This window comes from Cnephaeus nilssonii (genome assembly GCF_951640355.1).
Source record: "Cnephaeus nilssonii genome assembly, chromosome: 16".
NCBI lineage: Eukaryota > Metazoa > Chordata > Mammalia > Chiroptera > Vespertilionidae > Cnephaeus > Cnephaeus nilssonii.
Genome location: NC_137087.1, coordinates 23,163,340 through 23,189,266, shown reverse-complemented (window position 1 = coordinate 23,189,266; position 25,927 = coordinate 23,163,340). Strand labels below are relative to the sequence as shown.

The following is a 25,927-nucleotide window of genomic DNA, read 5'->3' as shown; positions in this document are numbered from 1 at the left end:
CCTGGTGCAAGGGACCATGCTCAACCAACTGAGCCACACAGGCTGGGCCATCTCTAGAGAATTTTAGAGATCCAACCCACTATTCTGAAAACTTATAACTAAAGAGAGAGAATCAGGCATCTTTTCTGCTTTCTCTCTATAAAATATGCCTCAACATAAACACTTGACACTGTAAAGTTATCCCTCATATAGTAGAATTCGAAGTAATAAATGAAATAGGAATGATAGAATTAGGACCTAACTATTTTATAATACCTATTAAACAAATAGACCTATGTGATAATCATCAGTGACAGCTAAACCATTAGATAACAAGTTGATGGGGAACTTTATAATGAATGAATTGGGATCATCACACATAAACCTTAGATCAAATATTAAGACCACAATAAAAAAACATTAAGCATTATGGGTTCCAAATGTGATGCAATGGGAGGGTCCCAACATCCTGAATGAAATAATCTTGCCAAAACCTCAAATCTGGATCTGATCAAACTTCTATGTCCAGATACAGTTTGTAGGAAATAGAGGTCTAAGGAAAAATTGAAATTATATCATGGAGATGCATTCAGCAGAACACAGAATGTGGGAAATTCTACAGGACAAGTAACCCAGTTTCTTTAACAAAGTGCAAGGAAAAAATAGAGGGAGGGGAGAGTTCATAGTTTAAAAAATTTTAGATTAATATGAATAAAATTCCAAGTGAGGATCTAGTTTAGATCTAATTTTAAAAGTTCAACCATGTATTTATGTACATATGAGAATGTGTATGTATGCATGTGTGTTCAATTTGATGTTGACTGATATTTGATTTGAAGCCATCACATTTTTGCTACTTTGAAAAATGGGATAATGGCATCATAGAAATACTTTTTTTTTTAAAAAAAAGAGTTCATCTTTTAGAGTTAAATACAAGTGAATTATACGATGTCTGGAATTTGCTTTAAAACAATCTATTGGGCCCTAGCCGGTTTGGCTCAATGGATAGAGCATTGGCCTGCGGACTGAAGGGTCCCAGGTTCGATTCCGGTCAGGGGCATGTACCTTGGTTGTGGGCACATCCCTAGTGGGGGGGGGGGGTGTGCAGGAGACAGCTGATCAAGGTTTCTCTCTCATCAATGTTTCTAACTCTCTATCCCTCTCCCTTCCTCTCTGTAAAAAATCAATAAAAAAATATATTTTTTTAAAAATCTATTAGACCGGGAAGGTGATAACCAGGGGTATAAGTAAACGAAGTTTGGCTGTGGGCTAATAATTGGTGACACTGAACCTGGGTGATGGGTACAGGAAAATTCATTACATTATTCTCTCTACTTCTGAATATATTTTTAAATGGACATAATAGGATGCTTAAAATAAAAATAAAAAAAAACAGATTAAAGCACAGACTTAAACACAAAAAATCCTGTTGAGGTGTTGATCATGTTGCCTTGTATTTATACACAAATTAATCTAGGCTGTGGTCTTCATATCCAGAAACCTGTTGTTGTTATCATTGCTGGTGTTCTTCCCATTTTCTTGCCATAGATCATGCAGATTGCTTAAGTTTAGTCAGAGGTAATCTTTAATTTGCAAGACTTTTTTTTTTGTTTTTGCTAACAATAATCAATGTGAAAACAAGTAGGAAGCAATTGCTTTTGCATACTTACTTTTTAATTTTCATGATTATTATACTGTCTTTCTGGTACTAGTAACTTTTCAATCTAATATCTAATGTTCTAATATCTAATTTTCAATATGATCTCATTTCTTAGATATTTCAGATAGAAATCCATAAACTACAAATAAAGAATAATTTTTCACCTCTCTTCAAAAAATATGTGCTGTGGACTGTATTGAAAGGATTGATTCCACTAAAGTTATTTCCTGAAATTCATAATTTAAGAGGTTTTCTATCTTAAAGTAAATAGAAATTTGTATTACGTTCCTGCCAAATTTGGAGCTCTTAATATCTCATATGTAGGACTCTGAGATTAACATACATGTATCTCATGAATTTGCATAATGATTGAAGTGCTCAACTCATTCTACCATCAATTATAGTTCAGAGAACACCTTCAATGTCTAATAGTTGAGAATATCTATATCCCCAACACATGTCAAAATATGTGTGCCACACCCACTGGACAATTACACAACAGAAGGCTTCCTTGATTATTACTTTTAGCCTGATGAAATAAGATGGTTAAATTCAGATGAACCCAGATAGTACCTTATGATAAAGTGGAAATAGAGGAAGCTATCAGAGAAACTGACTAAAAATGTTGAAGCCAATCTCAAAACATCAACATGTTGGTTTCTTTTGCTTTCTTTACCATAAGGGATGCATTGGGTAGAGAAGTTACGTTATTATTCCAGAAGACATTATCTTGGCTTCATTACACACAGCACATCTGGGAATTGTCTGCTTGAAAGCCTTGGCTAGAAGCTCTATCCGATGGCCTCAAATTGTTTCTGATATTGAAAAGTCTAAAGGAAGTCAGTGCATGCCACATGCCAGGCTGCTTGGCATAAACTGCCTAAGACACCTACTTTTACCAAGGGAAAACAACAACAAAATTTGGATCAGGATTCCACATTGATTTTGCATTATGAGATAAAAACTTTTTCCTTCAGTATATTGCTTTTCACAACAAATTTAAGTGCTTTTGCTTTGACCTCGAGCCTCTGTGGGGACACTGTGACTCGATGCCAGTTTTTTGCAGCACAGAATCTGCCAGACACAATTATTTCTGACAATAGCTACACAGTTGTCGTAGTCCAGTTACGGTATTTGTGGGCAACGATCTTATCCAAGTTGTCACCATTACTCCTCATCTATTTTTAAAAAGTAAAAGAAGTCATACATAAAACTTTAGACAATAAAAAAAATGTAAAAAAACAAAATGTTTAGAATGAAAGAGTGGTACAAACTACCAAAGACTTCTGAGGTGGGTTTTTTAAGATACTGACTGATAACTATTGACTGGTTTTTCATTGACCAATATGTTATGGGCATTCACGAAGAAGTCTGCTCATGCTGAATTATAGTTAGGTTAAGTTTCATAACTTACCCAGTGTTAATCGCTTCTTTATTTCTCTCTCCCTCCCTCCCTTCCTTCCTTTCATCCTTCCTTTCTTCCTTCCTTCCTTCCTTCCTTCCTTCCTTCCTTCCTTCCTTCCTTCCTTCCTTCCTTCCTTCCTTCCTTCCTTTTTTTCTTTGCCCCCACCATCATCATTTATTTTCACTTGCTTTTTAGATTGTTAAGTCATTGCTATTCTCTCTCTCTATTAAAAACACCGTTTTTCCATTTTCACCGCTGATTTCCATGATCTTTTCTCCATTTGTCTTCTCCTCCTCCTCTCGCCCAAATCCTCCAGTTCACCTCTTTAGATGTGAGAATGACATTTCATCTCAACTGTGGCAGTCAGCAACCATGGCCTCTTCTTGCACCATTGTCCTCCTCTTCACTGTGCTGCTCTTCGTCATCCTCTCCATCGCCCTCTGCAAGAGTGCTGGGCTTCATCACGTTCGACCTCTGCTTTGTGTTCCTTGTGGTCAGCATCCTCCTAGAAGACCAAATTCTTATGTGCCTGGTCTCCATCTAGCAGGAAAGGCCATATCTTGAACCAACAGCCTGGATTGCCCATCCCCACATTGGGTGCTAGGCTCCTTGACGTCTGGATAAATCATTCACTTTTGTCACTGTAGTTTTTTCTTTGCTAGGATTTACTTCCGATCTTGCTTCTGGATGGGTGCCATGTCTATGAAGTCACATAGTGCCCTGTCCTTTTTTCATGAGAGCACTCACCACCCACATGGTAACTACCCACATGGTAACAAGTCTTTTACTTGTATGCCATCCTGGGTTATAAACACTATGAGTAAAGAAATGTATATTTTCTTTCCTCTTAATTCTTACCACCAGCATCAGGAATATGACTGGCACAAAGCAGACAGACAGGAGCCAGACTAGAAACAGTCTTTCATATCAGACTTGTTCAAGCTGGCTTCTAAGCCAGCCTTATTCACCCTGTTGGCAAGCTTTTTTTTCTTTTTAAGCTACAGATATTCCAGTAACGTCCTTAAATGAAAGCCGATATAAGCCAAAAAGCTACCTAAGACAATATTCCAGACGAGGAACAAGAGTAAAGAGCCCTAAATAAGAAGTTTGTCCCCAAATTGCTCCTGCTATTTGACAAACAGCTTCAAATAAGGGATTGTTTTTCTCTGTATACAAGGTCACTACTTTCAAACACACAGGTAAGTGCCCTTAGAGTAGAACTTCTCAGGTTGAAGGAAAATGAGGGAGCAATAAAAATCTATCTGCAACACTTTTTAGTAGAATGCACACTGCAAATGATAAAAATAAGCCAGTATTCTGGCTAATTAACCTAAATTGTGAGTATCTGTAATACTTAGTACATGCTTTTCTCTTACACTTGAGCATATCTTGGATAGCAGACCTGTGAATCAGCCACAGGTATTCCTTCCAGGACTCTTCATTAGATAGAAGTATGTTCCCCTGAATCACATTGATTTTTTTTCCTTTCAACAAACACACATTAAGTATGTGTTATCTGCTTACAGTAGATATTTAGAGGTGAATAAGATTCCACCTTCCCTGAATTTAAAACTATTTTGTTGGGAAAATTTACATATAAATGACCACAATTCAATGTATTTATATGCCAGATGTATGGTACATAACCCAAGAGTGCTTATGAGGAAGTCAACAAAATCCCTAGAGAAGGTTTTATGGAGAATATAACATTTGAGATATATCTCATAGAAGATTTCACCAGATAGACAATGGGGGAAGGCTGTTTCTATAAGAGAGGACAATACAAACAGTGACTTAAGGCATAACAGAATATGGCTTGTTCAAAAATAAATACCTGGGTATGCCTGGATTGTAGGTTGCATAACATATTGAATAGTGAGTAGAAGTGATGACCAAAAGGTAGATTTCGACCAGATAGTAAAGGATCTTGGTACCAGGTTGCACCCATTGTCTTTCATAACTGTAATTAGTGCCACCTAAAGCACATGCCAAGGCTGATACAGCATGACCCTGCCAATGTCACCATAATCGTCAACCCTCTATCATACCTGATTAGACTCAGGATGATCACCTCATCCAAGAAAAATTGACTCAGAAGCCATATGTGCCAGATGAGGTGGCACAGTACAAAAGGACTGATCTTCTCTAGAATTATAAAGTCAAAAGTATTGAAAGAGTGAGCTTATTTGCAATGAAGCTGAAAGCATCAGGATGTAGTGTATAGGCACTGAGGATATTATGGCAAACCAACTCCACAGGAAGCAAGAACCTTAAATCAGTTACAGCTTTGAGGCAGAACAGAGGTGGACAAGAAGGATATACAAATGGAAAACAGCAAAGTTCAGGGCACTGGGATGAAGCTACAAGGCCTTCTCCAATGAGGTTCCTATGTTTCTTGATGACTAGTTTTATCACAATAAAATGAATCAGATCACAAGAACCTTGTGTGTCATGAAGATGAGTCTGCTATTTAACTGGAGGTGACAGTGAGCTGATTCAAGGGATTTAGTCATGACAAAAATGTAACCAAATCGGTGGAAGTGTTTTAGGGAAACCCATTCTGGTGTTGACCTTTAGGCCATTCTACTCAAGACTAACCAAATCTCAAAAGGGAAGAAAGCAATATTTTTTTCTCTTTACTTTGTCCCTTTGAATGGAATAAGAGGTTTAGGTTATTTAAGATTAAGATTTTAAGAGATTATGGTGGCCATGTGGGAGAGAAACTATATATTAAAATATTAGTGATTTCTTTCCTTTTCAGAGCCAATAATTTACATATGGAGTAAGTTAGGGAAAGGTGAGCCTGAATAATTCAACATCAATAAATATTGTTCTATAAACAAATTTTCTAACAGTAGAAGAAATTTTAAATGTTTTCAATGTGATGCATTGAATTCAAGTTAATAAAAAATCTGTATAGTTGCCAAAATATTAATTGGGATTACCTTTGAATGGTGAAACAATGGTTCCTATGTTTTATAATAAATATGTATTGCTTTTATAACAGGAGGGAAACAAACTTAAGGAATAGTTCAGCTGAAGACTTATATGTTTCATTTCTATTTAACAAAATAGATTATAAGCCCAGCCAGCATGGCTCAGTGGTTGAACATCAATCTATGAACCAAGAGGTAATGGGTTCGATTCCCAGTCAGGGCAGATGCCCACGTTGCAGCTTGAGCCCTGGTAAGCGGTGCACAGGAGGCAGCCAATCAATGACTCTCTCATCATTGATGTTTTTATCACTCTCTCCCTCTCACTTCCTCTCTAAAATCAATAAAAATATATATTTTTAAAATAGACTTTAAGTCTTAGTTGTCTGGATAAATCTAGACAAGACTAGGAAAAATGATCTTTTAATATCTGCTATTGTTTTTCACATGGTATAAAGACTGGTTTAGATTCAAAGAAGACAGAATGGTTATAAAAATATGAGTCAAAGGATCTCTATTCAACTCGAAGTTGCTATAGCCGGAATAGAGCCAGAAATCAATCATTCACATGACTTTGTGATTTTGATACCTATTCCCAGTTTTTAAATGGAGGCCTATATTGGCTTATCAGAAGATACAAACTTAGATCATAAATAAATGGTTGCCTATTTAAAATATTATATTTACTTATGAAGCTCCACTTCCTAGAGATGTAAACACACAAATACACACACACATCATATATATATATCAAGTTCACATGTCATATATACATATATCAAGTCAGGTTTTTCCAAAATTTTACTATTAAGTCACAACACAAGTTTGAAAAAAAGCAAAGTATATCTTTTTCTATTTGAAAATTTATTTTAAAGTGTAAGGGATAATAATTGAAATTACACCTTGATACCAAAAAAAAAAAAAAAAAAGGTGAGAAAACATCTCTATTTCAATTCAGAGTATACCTGGTTATTTAAGAAAACATATACATTCAATTCTTGTGATTTCTACTTCGTTATAAAATTACAAACTTATTCCTTTGAGCAGACATTGGGCTTAGGCAAATTTAACGCATTTATACATATTGAAAAATGTCTAAATTTGCAAATAGTTAAAATAAATACAGAATATAAATTACTAGAGAAGATTTAGCTTAAACGAACATTATGGCCTGAAAAGTCATTCTATTTCCACCAAGTATATTCCCTCAATATCCACAGCAAGATATAAACACACACACACAAATGGTATTTGAAAATATGTTTTTCCCTACCACTTTTTTGTGGCTGATGGCTTGCAGAAATGACTAGGTTGGTCTAGGCTAACAGGAAGATGTGGGAGGAACCTCACAAAAGTGATGATTCAAGTTCAGAAATAAGTGAACTAATGGGGGGATACTACAATTGCAACCCCCAGAAGAGTAAATAAAATAATAGTGGACACACACTGAGTTGGACAGCCAAGGAAGCCACAGTCAATACAACATACCCAAGTTTCTTCTGACTTAAAAGATCATATAGAGAAATATGTACACAGTAAGAGACCTTATACTGATACTAGTTAAAAGTTCTCCTGAGAGACATCGAGCTACCAGGAGGACAGCAGCTCACTTGTAATATTAAAGACCTTTCCCTCCATGTCTAACCTTGGGCTACACTCTGGTTTGTATAACAGCTCAGCCAGTCTCTCTCCCATCCCCCTGTCATTCATTACCTGCCATGTCTAAACTCCGTCATGAGAAATTAAAATCTGAAACATGGCAGATTGAGTGCACAGTTTTATTGCCTCTTCCTCCTCAAAACTCATTTAATGATAAATGAATACAAATGAGGGGAAAGAGGAGATAACAATGGATGAATGCTTTTATAGTTTTTGAAAACATAGAATACGTGATATATGACTAGAGTCAAGAAAGCTACATTGTATTTGCTTACTGAAGGGGGACCCCACATTGTACAGAAAAGTCTTGAGATGCTCCAGAAGGTAAAGGTCACCAGAAGTATGAGGACTGGTTTAAAGCCTTCATGGAGAGTAATTCACTAACTGCCAGATCCCCATCATCACACCAAAAAAACAAAATGGACTGAAAGTTTGTATACTCCCCCACCCCACCCCCACCACCTGCAAATTCATATGTGGGGGACCTCATCCCCAGTGTGATGGTATTGGAGGTGGTGCCCGGGGAGGTAATTAGGTCATGAAGGTGGCGCCTTCATGAGAGGTGAGCTATGTCTCGGTCATGTGAGGACACAGCAAGGATGTGTCCATCTGCACACCAGGGAGAGGGACCTCACCAAGAACCCAAACACACTGGCACCTTTGGTGTCAGGCTTCCAGCCTTCAGATCTGTAAGAAATAAATCTCTGTTGCGTAAGCCATCAGCCTATGGAGTTTGTTATGTAAGTCACCTTCAGCTAATACACTACTTCTTTCTTCCAACAGAAAAGAGGAAAAGTCTATTTCCTGGCAAATTCAAACATGAGAAGCCAGACCTAAGGATATGAGGCAACCTAGTGAGGCTTGGGACTGAAAAAGGAAGACTTGAATGAGAATGTGCATAATGAACTCGGGGACCTCCGCATCCTTGCCCTGCCTTGTCCCTAGATCACTGGTAGCCTCTAGGTCCAATGCTGGAGATTGAGCGTCTTCTCCGGGGGAAAAAAAATGTATTTATTCATCTTGAGATTCCCCAGTGGTAAGGCAAGCTCACTGTTTAATGTTGTTACCACAAAACCCAAGCCAAACCCTTGCCCACACACAAGGGACCTTCTCTCAGCTTTTAGTGCCTCGCTCATTGATCTGAATGAGCATACAAGAAATTTAACATTTGAGAAAACCTTCCAAGAAGAAATAGTCCAAAAAGAACTGACTCTAAATTACCTCAAAGGGAACAGTGACATTGTAGCAGGCAGTATATGACCAAAACACCTCATCTACTATCTCAGAGTGAGAGAAGATGTTCCTTTCATAAAGCTAAAGCAGTATGCTATGAACAAGGAGAAAAGAGGACTGAAAGAGCTCCTGGAGATAACAAACATGATCACCTAACCTGGAGGCAGGGGGAGGGTCCGCAAACCTTTTCTGTAAATGGACACAGTAAATATTGTAAGCTTCCAGGACTCACAGTCTCTGCCATTGCAAGGTGAAAGCATCCTTAGACAATGAATAAATGAATGAGCATGAGCGTGTTCCTTTATTTACAGAAACATTATTTACACCACTTGACCCAGCAGAATTAAAAAAAAAAAAGACAAAAAATTTGACAAAAACTGAAAGACACAAGTCTTCATTTTAAAAGGTCCAAATGAAGAAAGGCTCAAAACAAAATACATCTTTGTACAATATCCAAACACCAGGGGAAATAAAGCATCATAAAAGTTTCCAGTGAGAAAACAATAGATGACACATAAAGGAGTGAGACTCAGAATAGCATCTGCTTCTCCACAGCAAGAGCAGGTGTGAGAAGACAGCGGAGCGATGGCTTAAAGATTCTGAGAAAAAAAGGTTTCCATCGTGAATTACACATACAGCCAATCTATTAATCCGTAAATACAAAACATTCCGACGTGATTTTTATTTCACATGCACCCTTTCTTGGGAATCTACTAGTGGATATGCTTGAACAAGATGAGTGGTGCACTAAGAAAATGAATGTATGGGATCTAAGAAACGGGAAATCACACCTGGAGAATGTGAAGGGGAGAATGAGATTAACAGCTGTGATTAGATATTGGAGCAGAGACATGGAATGCTGCAGACAGAAGGGACTATCTGAATTGATTGTTTGGAAAATTTAAGCACTTGACAAATCTTTTAAAATATTGGGAAAGACAACTAACAGTAGGTATAGACAAAATTAAACAAATTTGAGAGAGAGCATTTCTTAATTGAAAAAACACACACCAAAAAGTTAAATGCAGATGGAAACATAACCTAATGCCCTACTTAAACCAATAGCATTATTGCTTGCACAGTTATTTTAAGTTAAATACTGTCTATTTATTTAATACCATATTAACATAGGATGTGGGGAACTGAGAAAGAGTATATACTATATCTTCAGTTATAATAGCAAAAAGTAAAAATATCAACAAAGTTCAGAAATACTATGAGGAGGAAATAAAGAGTAATTGATGAAGCTGAGGAGAAGCAAGCATGGGTGTTTTCAGTACAAGCCTTCTATTTGCTTTTCAAACTATGTACATAAAGTTTAGTTCTCTATGATTCCTTAATATTTTCCATTTCTCAGAGTTACCTATTAAATTTCAAATACACTGAGAAAGCTAATACTATAAGCTATTATCAGCTAAGAGCATGGAATTCATTTGTGGAAAAAAATATATACAAAAAAAGGGGACCCTGACCAGTGTGTCTCAGTGGTTAGAGTGTTGCAGGTTCGAACCCCAGCCCTGGTTGGGCGTGTGCAGGAGGCAACCAATCCATGTGCCTTTCTCACCTCCCTCTCCTCCTCCTCCTTCTCCTCCTCCTCCTCCTTCCTTCTTCCTCCTCTTCTTCCTCCTCTCTTTCCCTCTCTCCCTCTCCTTCCCTTTCTCCCTCCCTCTCTAAAAATTAATGGAAAAAATATCCTTGGGTGAGGACTAACCAAAAAAAGGGGGGGGGAGGTCACCATAGCCACTAGGGACAAAGAACTGAAGATAAGGAAATCACCAAGGAAAAGGTAGAGAGGCACGTGGGGAGAAAGCTTCTCTTTGTATTGACTGTGTGTAACTCAGGTGTGAACATTGGGCTTACTGTGGGATATGACTGATGACCTGTGACAGTCTGTGAGTGGGTGGCATCACATCTGATGAAGCAAATATTCCAGGTGTCAACCCCCCAATCAGAAAACTAGATCTAAAAGCCAACTCTGTGAAGTGTCTGTTTGTTCTCTGTGTTATTTCTTAATTTTTTAAATTTCTTCAAATGTTGTTTAAACATTCAGCTGTGCTACTTGTTCCAAAAAGAGAATACTGTATGTCCACTCTTGGGCTGCATTTTCCAAGGGGGAGCAGTGACTGCCTAAAGCCACTGCACAGGTCTTGGTTGTGATCAATAAAAAGCTCAGAGAGATGATATCTGGGAGAACGGAGAGTCACATGCGTGGCTTTCTACTTGCTCTCAATGTGAAGTCCTCAGAAAGGGATTTTCTGACCACTCTATCAGCTGTCACTAGCTCTTATCCTCCGTTATTCTTCTTCATGGCACTTATCTCTAGTCGACATTGTAATGCGTGTCTAAGATGTTTATTTTTTATTGTCTCACCAACCAGAATGCAAGTCCTCTGATGGTAGGCGCTTTGTCTCATTCATTACTGCATCCCCGGCACCAAGAACAGTGTAAGAGCTTGACAAATATTTGTTGAATAAAACAATTCTCAACCCAGTACCAGATATTTTCTTTTTATTAAGGACCCGTGGCATTTGTTCCCAGGGACTAAGTCAATTTCTGCCTAAATCACAATTTTGCCACATGGGGGCTCTGTTTGTTAGCCACAAGGGATCCTAAGCATTCCCCACACTAAAAGCAAACTACTTCTCAGTCAGGATTAAGCATTAGTACACAGAAGGGTTCTCCAGCCCCATTTAAGAGCCCTCAAATAGACGGATACATTTTATTGTAAAATAAGGACGCTCAGACTCCTATTCCCTGCTACTACACGGCAATCCTATGCAAGGTTTCTCTTCTCCCAGAACTATAATATCTCTTAGATTTGCAGCATAACATTAAAAAAAAAAAAATCAGACTTATTATTTCCGAAACAAAAACAGAACTAACCAATGGAACATTATGCTTTTTGACCCAAATCAAGATTTCTATTATCTTTCCCTGACTGGTTGTTGGGAAATTTAATTCTTAATGCTGATACATTTTTCAGAAAGGCAAATTAAAAAAATAGACTACTAAATTCAGCTGAAACTATTATGCACAATACTTTCAATATAAAGAAAATGTTATAGACTGAATGTTTGTGCCATTCCCCATCCCCCAATTCATTTGTTGAAACCTGATCCCCAATGTGATGGTATTTGGAGGAGGGAGCTTTGGGAGTGATTCCGTCAGGAGGGCAGAGCCTCTTCTAAAGGAGGCCCTAGGGCCCTAACCGGTTTGGCTCAGTGCCTTGGTTGGCAAATTGCGGCTCGAGAGCCACATGCAGCTCTTTGGCCCCTTGAGTGTGGCTCTTCCACAAAATACAACGGCCTGGGCAAATCTATTTTGAAAAAGTGGCGTTAGAAGTTTAAGTTTAAAAAATTTGGCTCTCAAAAGAAATTTCAATCGTTGTACTGTTGATATTTGGCTCTGCTGACTGATAAGTTTGCTGACAACTGGCTCAATGGATAGAGTGTCGGCCTGCGGACTCAAGGGTCCCAGGTTTGATTCCGGTCAAGGGCATGTACCTTGGTTGTGGGCACATCCCCAGTGGGGAGTGTGCAGGAGGTTTTTCTCTCATCGATGTTTCTAACTCTCTATCCCTCTCCCTTTTTCTCTGTAAAAAAACAATAAAAAAATAAATAAAATAAGTAAATAAAAGAGGCCCTAGGGCTCCTTTGCCCCTCCTGCCAAGGGAAGTCGCAGAGGGAAGACAGGGCCTGTGAACCAGGTGGCAGGCCCTCACCGGATCTCAGACTTCCCGTCTCCAAAACAGTGAGAAATAAATCCTGTGGTTTATAAGCTACTCACTTTAGATTCTGTTGTAACAGCCCACATGATCTAACACAGAATTTTTTCTTTAAAAATTTCTATTACATCAGAATATATGTGAAGCAACTACAGCAAAATGTTTACGATGATACCATTTAAACAATATTGACTTTATATTCAAAGCACAGCCATCCATGTCAAGTAAAACATCAAATATTAAGGTGTAAAATTGGTTAAGAGACGTTTGTCTAAAACTCCTTTGTTCTTCTGTGAGAAATTATAAGAAATTTGGGAATATATATAGGAGTATAAATTTTACATTGTGGCTCCGGTACCACATGTTCCTTCATGGAATTTGCTCTAAATTTAAAGCTAGAAAACTGATTTCTCTCCATACAAATGACTACATATGAATTTTCATAGCTGCTCTTTTGACAGGAATGTTTTTGAGCTTTTGTTATAAGAGTACCTCAATATCAATACAAAAATTAGCAGCTTTGACTATAGATAAAAAGGCAAGCACGATGGGAAGTGAAGAACAGAAATACTGGTATATAGGAAAGTTAAACCAACATGGGCTCATGGCAATCCTTGATATTAAATCCTTAATATTAAATCCTTGCTCCCAACCTTGCCAGTTGATCCCATTACTCAGTTCTCCAGTAGCATAAATACCACATGATAAAAGTACATATTTTCCTCCAAACTCTAAATCTTTTATTATTTAAAATTTCTGCAAGTCTTAAATTTGCTACCAAGAGTGAAAGGTGCCCCAAGTATCCATTTGGGGCTGGATATTCTGCTTAAATTAATGGACTCTTGCTCCACATGTTTGCCTCTTTGCAAGTTAAATGACACAAGGGGCAGCAGTCAACCAAATAGAGAACATGGAACAAGCTACAGTGCAAATGACCTGGTATCTCCCAACAAATCAATGGCATTAAAAAAATAAAGAGACTTCAGAAACATGAAAATCAAATGCAATATTTGGGCTTTGCCTAGGTCTTGACTACAAATGAACTTTGAAGGATTTATTGTTAATTTCATTAGGTATACTAATGCCAGATGGTTCAAATAAAAGTCTTTTTGGTTAGAGCTACATGCTAAAATATACACTGAGTGGCCAGATTATTATGATCTCTGAACGCATAATAATCTGGCCACTCAGTATATATATATATATTAGAGGCCCAGTGCATGAATTCGTGCATGGGTGGGGTCCAGCAGGCCAGCCCTGATCGTGGTGAGGACAGTTGGCCGGTGGCCCTGCCCCCTGGTCAAACTCCTGGTTGAGGGGACAATTTGCATATTATATAGGATATATACTGAGTGGCCAAATTATTATGCGTTCAGAGATCATAATAATCTGGCCACTCAGTGTATATGTGCCTAAAGTAACATGATTTCTGAGGTTTGCTTTTAAAACACTCCAAAAAAAAAATGTATATATGGGAAGGGAGGCAGGGATAGCTAAAACAAAATAAGTGAAATATTGATCACTATTAGGTTGATGTTATTTATACTATTCCCTCTACTTTTGAGTGTTTTTAAATTTCCACTAAAAATACACCCCAAAACAGTTATTTCCTCAAAGTCATATAGTCCACCTCTATGTGTTACATTTTAAGAGATTATTTTTTCCTGTCCCCCAATGTAGCTGAGGGCTACTTCTGCAGGAAGAGACAGTGAGGAATGTAATAAAACCTGAGACTATGGATTGATGCTGCAGCATAAATGTCTCTTCAGGTGAGGGGGAGGGATATGTGTTAGATAGCCTTGTGAGGTCTCATTCATTTGAATTTGCTTCATTCCAGAAAGACACTGAGAGACCATTTTAATCATCAGACCTGGAACCTTATTCATCCATTTATTTAAGTCAGAGATGTTCACTAAAAACCATATGTGACCAGACAGGGTTTTTAATGGACCCCTTGAAGCAAGCAGATGGAAACCAAGGATATTTCAGAGATGTGTTAATGCTCTGATGAAAGACTGGGATATAATTACAACTGAACAAATGCATATGAGTATTCTAACCAACTAGATATGAAAATAAAATCATTTCCATAGCTGCAGGAAACTCTGTTAGCATTCTGAGAACCCTATTACATGACAGAATAACTGAGTAAAAGACATTAAGTTCTTTATAATATCTGGATCAAATGCATTTATTGGTGAAAGCACTTTAGGAGCAAGAACACAGAATGTCAATGATGTGTGCCATACGATAAATAGTCTTGTTATTAAAACTGTAGTAGAAAGGTTTCTGAGGAATTTTTAAATAATATTAGTAAATTCTGACTCTGCCTTTGGTCATATCAGTGATTCCTTGATATATGTTCATTTCTAGTATATACACATGAGCAGAGAACCTAAAAAAATAATTTTCTCATAGGTACTCTGACTCCAGAAATATCTTATAGCACTTTATAGTTTATGATGTATTTACATATGAATTAAAAAGAACACTGATCCTAAATAAATTCCTTAGAGAGTTGTGAGTTCCATTTTGAGATAAGCAAACTGAGACCCTAAGAAATTTGGCCATAATCAGTTCCAAATTCTAAATGTCAATTGGCATATGCAATAAAAAGTATATGTCATTCTCTACATTATTTCAGAAAGACATTTTGTATTTACCAAAGTTATTTTCTAGAAGGCTCAGTCCTAATGTTCCCATATCTGCTCTTCCATGCAATTTTATCAAGGTTTTTGGTACCATTGTCCTCCAGCCCATATGCAAACATGCTGCCTGTGTCTAGGCCATCTGAACAGAAACCTGTTTTGCTGTTGTGTAGTGGCTAATTTTGCTCATCATTTTATGAAATATTTAAAAATGCATCATCATTCTTTGAGGCCTAATATCAAGAAGATTTTTTTAAATTAAATTATTAAAAAACTCATAATAAAACTGAAGAAAAGTGAGAGCAAAATCTAGACTTAATTCAAATGTGTTGAACTCTTGATGTTTTCCCCAACACTTGGCCCATGGAAGCAGTGAATGGCTTCACCAACCCCTCTGGTTGCTTAGCCCATAAAACTAGGAATCATCTTACCTTTCTCTCTTTATCCTGTAACTCCACTTTTAAACCATTAGAAAACTCCTGTTGGTTTTACCGAAACATACACCCAGAATCTGTCCAATTCTTACCACATCCACTGCTCCCATGCTGATCCAAGTCCCCCATCATCTCTCCTGGATTGGTTCAATACCTCCTTACTGGCCTCCCTGTTTTTCTTCTGGTCCTTTAGAGTCTATTCCCACAACAGCAGCACAAGTGATCCTTTCAATAGGCAACTTGATCTTGTCTTTACTCTGCATCAAATATTGAGTCAGCTTCTAGTTTTCTCCAGAATGAAGCCAACGTTCAGAGAATGGTGTGCAAAGCCCCCCATAGCCCAGTACCTGGTACCTCTCTGACTTCATCTCCAATTACTCTACCCCTTGTTCTCCCTACTCTAGATTGATAGGCCTCTTTTCTGTACATTGACCATATGATCTGTTCTTACCTGAGGACCTTTGCACTGGCCACTCCCCATATACTAGTATATTTAATGTTAACAACCTCATCTCCTTCAAGGGTTTACTCAAGCCACTTTCTTAATAGTCCTAATCATCCTATTTAAAATTGCAACCCACCTCACTCTTTGCACTCCCAATTTTCCCTATCATTTTTTTTAAAATATGTTTTATTGATTTTTTACAGAGAGGAAGGGAGAGGGATAGAGAGTCAGAAACATCGATGAGAAAGAAACATCGATCAGCTGCCTCCTGCACACTCCCCACTGGGGATGTGTCTGCAACCAAGGTACATGCCCTTGACCGGAATCAAACCTGGGACCTTTCAGTCCACAGGCCAATGCTCTATCCACTGAGCCAAACCGGTTAGGGCTTCCCTATCCTTTTTTATTTTTTCTATAGTATATATGATCTAATATATATAATTTTTATTTATTTTTATTGTATATCTTACCTCTTTAGATTGTATGCTTAGATCTTTGTCTTGTACACTGATGTACTCCATGTGTCTGAAACAGTGTCTAGTACATAATGGATACCCAAACCATGTATTTTTTAAATAAATGAAACCTCTGAGGCCAACCCATTTATTAACATATCAGTACATCCTGACTTTCTAAATTTATATTTGGCAATTCAGTTTCATATTGGTCTGAAATGTTGCATTATATACTGAGTTTGGATTCATTTACCTAATTTAAACAAAACATATTAAGCAATATGAAGTACTGTAAGTATAATAAAAAGCCTTTAGATACATGACACTTACGTTTTATAATTGCATAAATCTTTAGCGCCCTGGATTCATTGGGGAAATTTAAAATGTCGGGTAGCTTATGGTTTGTTTTGTATGTGGTATTAGGTGCAAACAAATTTGCTAAATATATTCTGTACTGTAATTTTGCTTCTGTTGAGAGGCAAACCAGAAATAATCATGACAGTCAATGAGTAAAAGGAGGATAAACTTAGAGAAGTACACCAGCAGCCCAGCAGGTGTGGCTCAGTGGTTGAGTGTTGACCTATGAACGAAGAGGTCACGGATTCCAAGTCAGGGCACATGCCAAGGTTGTGAACTTGCTCCCTAGTGGGGGTGTGCAGGAGGCAGCCAATCAATGATACTCTCTCATCACTGATGTTTCTATTTCTCTCGCCCTCTCCCTTCCTCTATGAAATAAATAAAAATATATTTAAAAATATAAAAGTACACCAGCAAATTACTAAAATCTTTTAGAATGCAAGTTGCTGTGGTGGTGTTGTTTTTTCTTTTGAGAGGCTACTTTATGTTTTGGGAGTAATTTCTACAGCCTCAAGTATTCAGTCTGGCTTAGAATTGCATTATTTTATTTTGGATATCTCTCTACTAGCCTCATGATGGTCTTCCTCTTCGGGCACTTCATTACCTTGACCCAGGACAGACCTGGTAGTGATGCCAGCTTACGGACTACTGCCAAGGTGAGGGTCACACAAAGTGCCTGAAATCAGATCTGCTCCAAGAATGGCTACTGATCACACTGAGGAAAAGACCAACATAAATACCAATTATGAGATCTAAAGAGTGAATGTGAAGTCAGAACTATGGCATAAGACAATATCAGAAGCCAAGGCATCAGAAAAAAAATGAGAACTAAGGGCAAGGTGTGTAGCACAGCAGAGAATGTCATTCACCGTAAATAATCCATGATTTCTCCCAGAAAAAGCAAAGTGAGAGAATTACATTCTCAGTGGGCTCCTCTGTGCTTCTGTCACCAGGGAATGAGAAAAGAATAAGCAGCACAAAGTGGATGGGGCCTCCAGTCATCCTAGAGGGGCCCTGTGCAACTATTAGGCGAAACAGACATGTTGATGGCTACTGCCCATGGAGAAGCAAGAGAAGTGGGAAGAAAAGCCGGAGGCTTTCAAACAACAGAGACATAAGAGAGGAATTATAAATATGATTCCCTTTAGTCTTTCTTACTACAGTAGATACAAATTGTCAATACCCAGTGGGGATGTCAGATGATAAAAGTTGTGATATGCCAAAGGTAATATTCAAAAGTACATTTACTATTTTCATGAAATCTGTGGTTTAACTATAAAGACACAAGATATCTACATGAAAAGTGAAGTTCACTTGTTGACCATGTACATGTTTCCACTTCCCAGTTTCTTGCCTTTTCACCCACATTCTTTAAAAAACTTTCTCCAAAATGGTATCCAATCACAACTGGCTGAGGAACTCTGCAGGGACCAATCCCATGTACACAAAACCAGCACTGCATTACCAGTTTATCCTATATCGAATGTACTTGTAACCCCTCATAAAAAAATTTTTATTCAATAAATATGTATTGATCATCTATAATGTGTCAAGTGCTGTTCTGGGTAACAAAGAAGGCAAGACTGAGTGAATTTCAGAAATCCATTGTAAATAATATAAAAAATATTCATTAAAGTAATTCTTTGTGAGTTAATGACAGTTGGTATAGTCAATATTTAATACTAAACAACAGGCAATATCAGTTGATATTCAAATAAAGTTGATGTTCAAATAATAGCTAATGTAGGTTTATTACATGCCACATGTTATCCTAGGTACTTTCAAGATATTAAGATGACTTAAATCTCAACCCTCTATGAAATGGATTTTTGTTATCACACCCATTTTGTAGAAGAGAAAACTTGAGGCATAGAGAAGATAAGTAACCTACTCAAGGTTACATAGCTATTAAATTTTAGACAGGATTTGAATTTAGGTGCAAAAATCCATGTTCTTAATCACTAGATGAAACTGCCCATCCTTAAGTTTTATAATACTTCTTTAAAAGACTCATACCAAAAATGTTTATACAAACCTATTCTAGGAAGGTTATTTTTTTGTTTGTTTATTTTTAACCACTGCTGCCCTGCCCCAATGCCTCAATCAGGCTAATTTTCATTTTAGTCATTTTTAAAATGAAGATAACCATGTTGTTGAAGCAAGATCATCTAGTTAGATGTTCAAGCATAACAGAGGTGTCCTTCTGCATCTCAGTTCTGCCAGGTGCTTGCTCTATGACCTTGAGCAAGTCTCAGTTTCCTCATCTTTAAAATGAAGGTTATAATGGGACCTTCATCATAATACTATTTAAAGATAAAAACAGGATAGCCCACTCAAAGCACTTAGAAAGTGCTCAAATATTATTAGCATAATAAATAGCAGCAGCATGGATAAACGGAACCTAACGATTTCTTGATTCTTCTATTCACACTAAAAATAGTTTACTTCTCTTTTATTTTTTTTAAAAAAGACAAAAACCAAAACAACAACAAACCAAGCCACAAGCCATTAAACCGATGATATATTTTGTGGGAAAACCAGAAAGGCATTTGGACACACGAGTTTCTGTGTCACTAGTTAACTCCTCTATTACAAAATGTATGTGCTCTAGCATCCTGAGACACCTTGTGTAATGCAATCACTGTCACTCCTAGAGGTCAAGTGGGCAGACAGTTAATGCTTCTCTGGGAAAAGCTCAGTAAATCATCGTCAAAACCTCAGTTCAAAGCCCACGTTGAGGTTAAGAAAAACTGACGTTCGGTCTGTGAACTTAATGTCAAGCTCCAGAAAAGCTCGGGCAGCACATGTTTAGCGATTAAGTAGACGCAGACAACTAAAGACACTGCCAAATTGTAAAACAAGGCTTGGAAACTACAGAAAATGCTGCTCGTTATTGATTATGGTGACCATTCAGTTCTTACTGAGCCACCCAAAACAATCATTCATTTTCCAGCCGAGAGCCTGCTCATTTGCAAGATAAAAGAGAGACATTTCTGCACATGCCCATAATGTTCTTCACCACTGGGGGCAGTACATAAGACTGCATTCACGGAAACCAAAGCAACAGTCCGAGCAGCTTTCAGAATGACAGTCTGCAGAAGTGAGCTGAGCGTGTGCGCGGTCCCGGGCTCTCCTGCCTTCCGGGCTCCAACGCAGCTCGGTGGCTGACCGGGGTGCTCACCGCCGGCAATGCTGGGCTTTGGAATACAGATGTGGCAGCTCAGGTAGCCCCACGTCGCCTGGAGGAATACATCATGCTTCCTGATAAGAAGAAATTGTAGAAGCCAGTTTTTTTTTTTAACACCCCTGCTCCCCCCCCCCAAAAGAAAACCTGTAAAGATGCAAAAACGTAACATCCATGAAGATCCTATTACCTAGGAAGATTTCGATGTTTTGCTGCAAATGCGGAGTTGGGATTTATTTGTTCTTGGAGTGTTCTGCGTGGCTGGCAAAGAATAATGTTCCGAAATCGGTCCATCTCCCAAGGGGTCCAATTTCTCTTCCTGGGTGTCAGCGAGCCCTGACTCACTACAGTGCTACTGACAGGGGCTGTCACGCAAGTGGCCCCCTCAGCCAAAGCAAAGACCTAAGGACGACCTTTGAACAATACAAAGGATGGGTATGTTTTGTCCTTTTTCTTCTTTCCTTCCTTAAAAAAAAAAAAAAACAAAAAAACAAAAACAAAGAATCCTCTAGTCTGTGTATTACTTCTGCCTTAATTATTTTAGAGATTACCTTGCTCAGCTCTAAGGCTATAAATTCAATTGCTTAGGGAACACGTTTCTTGCTTAACTATTAAAAAAAACAAAACCCTGAGGCAATTCTCTTTAAAGGACAAGGAGATGGTTGTTTGATGTGAAATGTTGTTATCTAGATGTAAATGTTTAGAAAAGAAAACACATGCCTGCTCTTGCTTGATTAAAAAAGAAACGAATTCTTTTTTGGGGGGATAACTTTTCTAAGTTGTTTTTATTTTCAGGTTTCAATGTAATTAGGCTACTGAGCGGATCAGCGGTAGCCCTGGTGATAGCCCCCACTGTCTTACTGACAATGCTTTCTTCTGCTGAACGAGGATGCCCTAAGGGCTGTAGGTGTGAAGGCAAAATGGTCTATTGTGAATCTCAGAAATTACAGGAGATCCCCTCAAGTATATCTGCTGGCTGCTTAGGTTTGTCCCTCCGCTATAACAGCCTTCAAAAACTTAAGTACAATCAGTTTAAAGGGCTCAACCAGCTCACCTGGCTGTACCTTGACCATAACCATATCAGCAATATTGATGAGAACGCTTTCAATGGAATACGCAGACTCAAGGAGCTGATTCTGAGTTCCAACAGGATCTCCTATTTTCTCAACAATACCTTCAGACCTGTGACCAATCTACGGAACTTGGACCTGTCCTACAATCAGCTGCATTCTCTGGGATCGGAACAGTTTCGGGGCTTGAGGAAGCTGCTGAGTTTACATCTGAGGTCCAACTCCCTGAGAACCATCCCTGTGAGAATATTCCAGGACTGCCGCAACCTGGAACTTTTGGACCTGGGATATAACCGGATCCGGAGTTTAGCCAGGAATGTCTTTGCTGGCATGATCAGACTCAAAGAACTTCACCTGGAGCACAATCAATTTTCTAAGCTCAACCTGGCCCTTTTCCCGAGGTTGGTGAGCCTTCAGAACCTGTACTTGCAGTGGAATAAAATCAGTGTCATAGGACAGACCATGTCCTGGACCTGGAGCTCATTACAAAGGCTTGATTTATCAGGCAATGAGATCGAAGCTTTTAGTGGACCCAGTGTCTTCCAGTGTGTCCCCAATCTGCAGCGCCTCAACCTGGATTCCAACAAGCTCACATTTATTGGTCAAGAGATTTTGGATTCTTGGATATCCCTCAATGACATCAGTCTTGCCGGGAATATATGGGAATGCAGCAGAAATATCTGTTCCCTGGTGAACTGGCTGAAAAGTTTTAAAGGCCTGAGGGAGAATACCATCATCTGCGCCAGCCCCAAAGAGCTGCAGGGAGTCAATGTGATCGATGCCGTGAAGAACTACAGCATCTGTGGCAAAAGTACCACGGAGAGGTTTGATCTGGCCAGGGCGCTCCCAAAGCCCACGTTCAAGCCCAAGCTCCCCAGGCCGAAGCACGAGAGCAAGCCCCCCCTGCCCCCCACGGTGGGGGCCACGGAGCCCAGCCCAGAGACCGATGCCGACACGGAGCACATCTCCTTCCATAAAATCATCGCCGGGAGCGTGGCCCTGTTCCTGTCCGTGCTCGTCATCCTGCTGGTGATCTACGTGTCCTGGAAGCGGTACCCGGCCAGCATGAAGCAGCTGCAGCAGCGCTCCCTCATGCGAAGGCACAGGAAGAAGAAAAGACAGTCCCTAAAGCAAATGAACCCCAGCACCCAGGAATTTTACGTAGATTACAAACCCACCAACACGGAGACCAGCGAGATGCTGCTGAATGGGACGGGACCCTGCACCTATAACAAATCGGGCTCCAGGGAGTGTGAGGTATGAACCCTTGCGATAAAAGCGCTCTTAAAAGCTGGGCAATAAGTGGTGCTTCATTGAACTCCGGTGACTATAAAGGGAACGTGGTGCCCCCTCCCATTCCCTCTCCCTCTGCTGGCAAGGTCCTCCCCGGTCCGCGTTAGTGCATTCATCACACTGGTCATTTCCCTCTCCTGCATAATGCACCCATTGAAACTTAAATAACCACAATCAATGTGAAGCTTGAACTCTGGTTTAACATAATGCCTATTGTGTCAGACCCTTTACTGATTCCATTAACGTCACACTGTTTTCAGATAAAACTTCTTTTTACCATGAATCCCCCACATCTGCTGTTATTCCGCTAGAACCAGAAGCACGGTTCTGGGAGGTTTGCAGTTTGCTGGCAAATCCAGGGAGAAGGGAATGGCCCCCAGGTACTAGGACCTTGAGCTGATTTCAGGAGAATGCCCGGTGACAGGGACATTCAGAGACAGAGCCTTGAAACAATGCCTGGCTCCGAAAGAAAACTGCAGGGAGCTCTCCAAGGATGGTGCTGGGTACAAGCAGCACCCCCCGCCGGTGTCAGAGGCGTCTGAATTGGGAGGAGGCAAGTCTAGGGAACAGTGTTGAAGGGTTAAAATGCTGCGGGGGAGACAAGTGCCAACTGTGAGGAGGTGGTACAAATACAAAGTTTCCGGCCTGAGAGCTTGTCTCTGAAACCCATCCCTGTGAAATCAGACCAGAGGCTTCCCTGTCCATTTCTTCCAGCCTCTACATTTTCCAAAATAAGCCCATTAACTAAATAGCCAGGAAGCAAATTGGAGGAGGCAGATTTCCCCACTGCTCCTCCCATTAGGGACTTTTCAGAGACCAGGCTTGCAAATGGGAAGGCAGCTTGCTGTAGGCATGGGGTTGGGAGCTTCCCAGAGTTTCTCATTTCGGCTCTTGCCAGGGGCCCTAATGGAGGGAGTGGAATCATTAGCGTCCTCTGTTCTCTGCTTGGGGTTTGTCAGGCTGTCCTGTTGTGTTCCATTATGTGTCCTGCACACACCAGTCCCCTAATGACTGACACTTCATTCAGATGTGTAAAGAGAACACATTCCAAGACATGCTTTCCACCAAGAGCCCCGTTAAAAAGGTTGATTTTGATAGCACCTTTTTAAATGTACAAAATAAACCTTAGAGGGAGAAGACCAACCCTATGGCACTGGTCTTTGCTCTTCTATTGCTGGTGTCACGGTGTCCCTATGCGCATCTGTGTTGTGAACTCATCCATCAGTATGATTCTGCACCGACCCTGTTGGCACTGTGCAAGCTGCATGCATGGTTTTATGTCGTAGGTGAAAGTTTATTGACTGCAGCTCAAATATCATAGCTTCTGGATTTAAGTAACTTTGACCACAGTTCATTAAGATTTGAGAAAAAATGCCTTTAGTCTGTATCCTCTTCCATCCCCCAAAATGAACAATTCAATTACAGTAGTAAAAATCAGGAATTGCAACATTAAGTCTGTTTCATTTCATTTGGCTTGCCAAACCATGTCCCTGTTCTTTCAAAACAGAATCGCTGCAGCAAAAAAGCAAAAGTGAATGGCTATTTTTACCAGCATTTTTATACAGTCTGGGGGCTTTTAATTTGCTGACAGGCAAAAATCTAGGCAAGTCACCATGAAATATAATTGCAAGGAAGCCGGATTATAAAAAAATCACACTTTTATAAGCAATAAAGAAAAAGGAACATTAAAAGTGGACTTTGGTATTAATTAAATTTTAAAATAGGTGGAAGTTCAGAAAAGCATCATAGCTACAGTATATTTACCCACGAAGAAATGTTGACTATACATTCATTAATGGCAAATTGTCACAGATTCCCAATGGATTAATAATGCAGACACTACCTTACAGTACTATGAACTGGATGACTGAGCCTACTGTGATGTTTTTCACTGAAGTTGTAAGCTTACATTTTTCATAAAATGTCAGTAAATACATATTCCATCTAAAAAAGAAATTTTCTTTGGTCAGACTCATTTTTATCTGTACTAAAGATGACTGTGTTAATTAAATGCAGTGTTAAAGTGAAAAAGCTCATTTCTATTCTTTGACTTGACCTTCTGCCTCATTTGTCATGGATACCAAATAAATTTAAGCAAGACATATTTATACTTATATTTTTTAATTCTTGCAAGTTCTCAATGCTCTGGTACCACTAGTATATACAAAATACATTTGCTGTATTGGAAAGTGTTTTTAAAATTCAAAGCCACTTGGTGTGTAAGATGAAATGAATGACCAGCATTTTAGGGGCTAGTCATTTTTTTTCCAATGTGTAACTTTAATTCTTTATGAATTTAGGAATGAATAAGAACCACAATAAAATCCTTTAGAGAGTAAAACTCATTTTGATTCAGAACAGGAAATAACAATTTTTTTTAAAAAAAAGACATCCCCTTTTGAGGAATGAAGCTCCTCTAGTTCTTCATCTCTTCTGAGCTCAAATATTTAATTCTTGTTGATAAGACCATAACTTGTTCACCACCACAAATTCAGCAAAGCCAACTGGACAATGTTCTCCTCCTCAAAAGTTGCTGCCCTCACCCTAACCCCATGGAACTTTCTGGACTTCAGATCATAAATCTGTTTTCTTTACTTTTTCAAACTCATTGCATATTTGAGAGATAGAATCGATATTCCATTTTCTAGTGCAAATTCCCTCAAAGGTGACAATAGTTAAATAAACAGCCTAACCTGTTGAACTACGCGGCAGAGACACATGGAGGCAGATGGGGTCAGTCAGTGCTTTGAACGCTTTGTCAGAGAGGAGATGCAATTTAATCTCTGAACTGCATGGGTTTGGCCCCCATTTTTATAGCCCCGGTACCCACAGTGCTACAGCAGCATGAAGTTAATAGTCCCAGTGTCACAGTCTTCTGAGGAATACTTATGCAAGATATATTCCTTTTAAATTAGTTTATATTTTCCCAAGGATGTTGACATTACATCTTTTCAAAGAACTGAAACCATTTTTTCCTTGATTTAGTGAATCAACTACCTAAGTAGACAACAGGCAATAAACTGCATTTCTGTGGAGCAGGAGTGACCTCCAGTGGCGGCTTAGACTAACCACAGCTATTCACACATTTTATACAGTTTTTTAAATCCTGAATCCTTACAGAAACGTGGTTGACATAGAGCTTCTGATCTGTGAATCATATTGGAATTTATTTAGTTCATCTCCCTGGGAAATTGAGTTACAGTGGTTTTTTGAAGTTATTTTTTGCATCGTGCCTCATTGAATAATGCCCAAACACAGGCCATAGAACTGGTCCTGAGGACTCGAAATCAGTGCCCAAAGAGGATGAACAAGCTCTAATGTAATAAGAATAAAGAAGAAATACTTTAAAGCATTCACATTCATCTATGTTGGCCACATATATATTTTTTCATTAAATGGGTTAACGTTTCCCATCAGCAGGATACTGAAATATGATGTAATTTAGGTT

General features: G+C 38.9%; 2 protein-coding genes and 1 pseudogene across 5 annotated transcripts in view; 2 read left to right on the top strand and 1 right to left on the bottom strand.

The window, feature by feature from the left end:
* The window catches only part of LOC307112488 (phosphoserine aminotransferase-like), a 121,684-nt pseudogene extending 118,076 nt beyond the window's left edge, over positions 1-3,608 (top strand). Inside the window, exons 3-4 of the transcript in view lie at positions 2,617-2,769; positions 3,374-3,608. The product of the transcript in view is annotated as a phosphoserine aminotransferase-like (transcript). The remainder of the gene's footprint in view (positions 1-2,616; positions 2,770-3,373) is intronic.
* Positions 1-25,927, bottom strand: part of CTNNA3 (catenin alpha 3) — a 1,396,025-nt gene that overhangs the window by 758,534 nt on the left and 611,564 nt on the right. The window lies entirely within an intron of this gene.
* Positions 3,417-25,927, top strand: part of LRRTM3 (leucine rich repeat transmembrane neuronal 3) — a gene marked incomplete at its 5' end in the record, with an annotated part of 172,538 nt that continues 150,027 nt past the window's right edge. The window contains 5 exons of the mRNA XM_079793233.1: positions 3,417-3,537; positions 4,043-4,128; positions 5,101-5,168; positions 17,501-17,588; positions 20,860-22,443. Of these exons, the coding sequence (XP_079649359.1) occupies positions 3,417-3,537; positions 4,043-4,128; positions 5,101-5,168; positions 17,501-17,588; positions 20,860-22,443 (1,947 nt within the window). The remainder of the gene's footprint in view (positions 3,538-4,042; positions 4,129-5,100; positions 5,169-17,500; positions 17,589-20,859; positions 22,444-25,927) is intronic.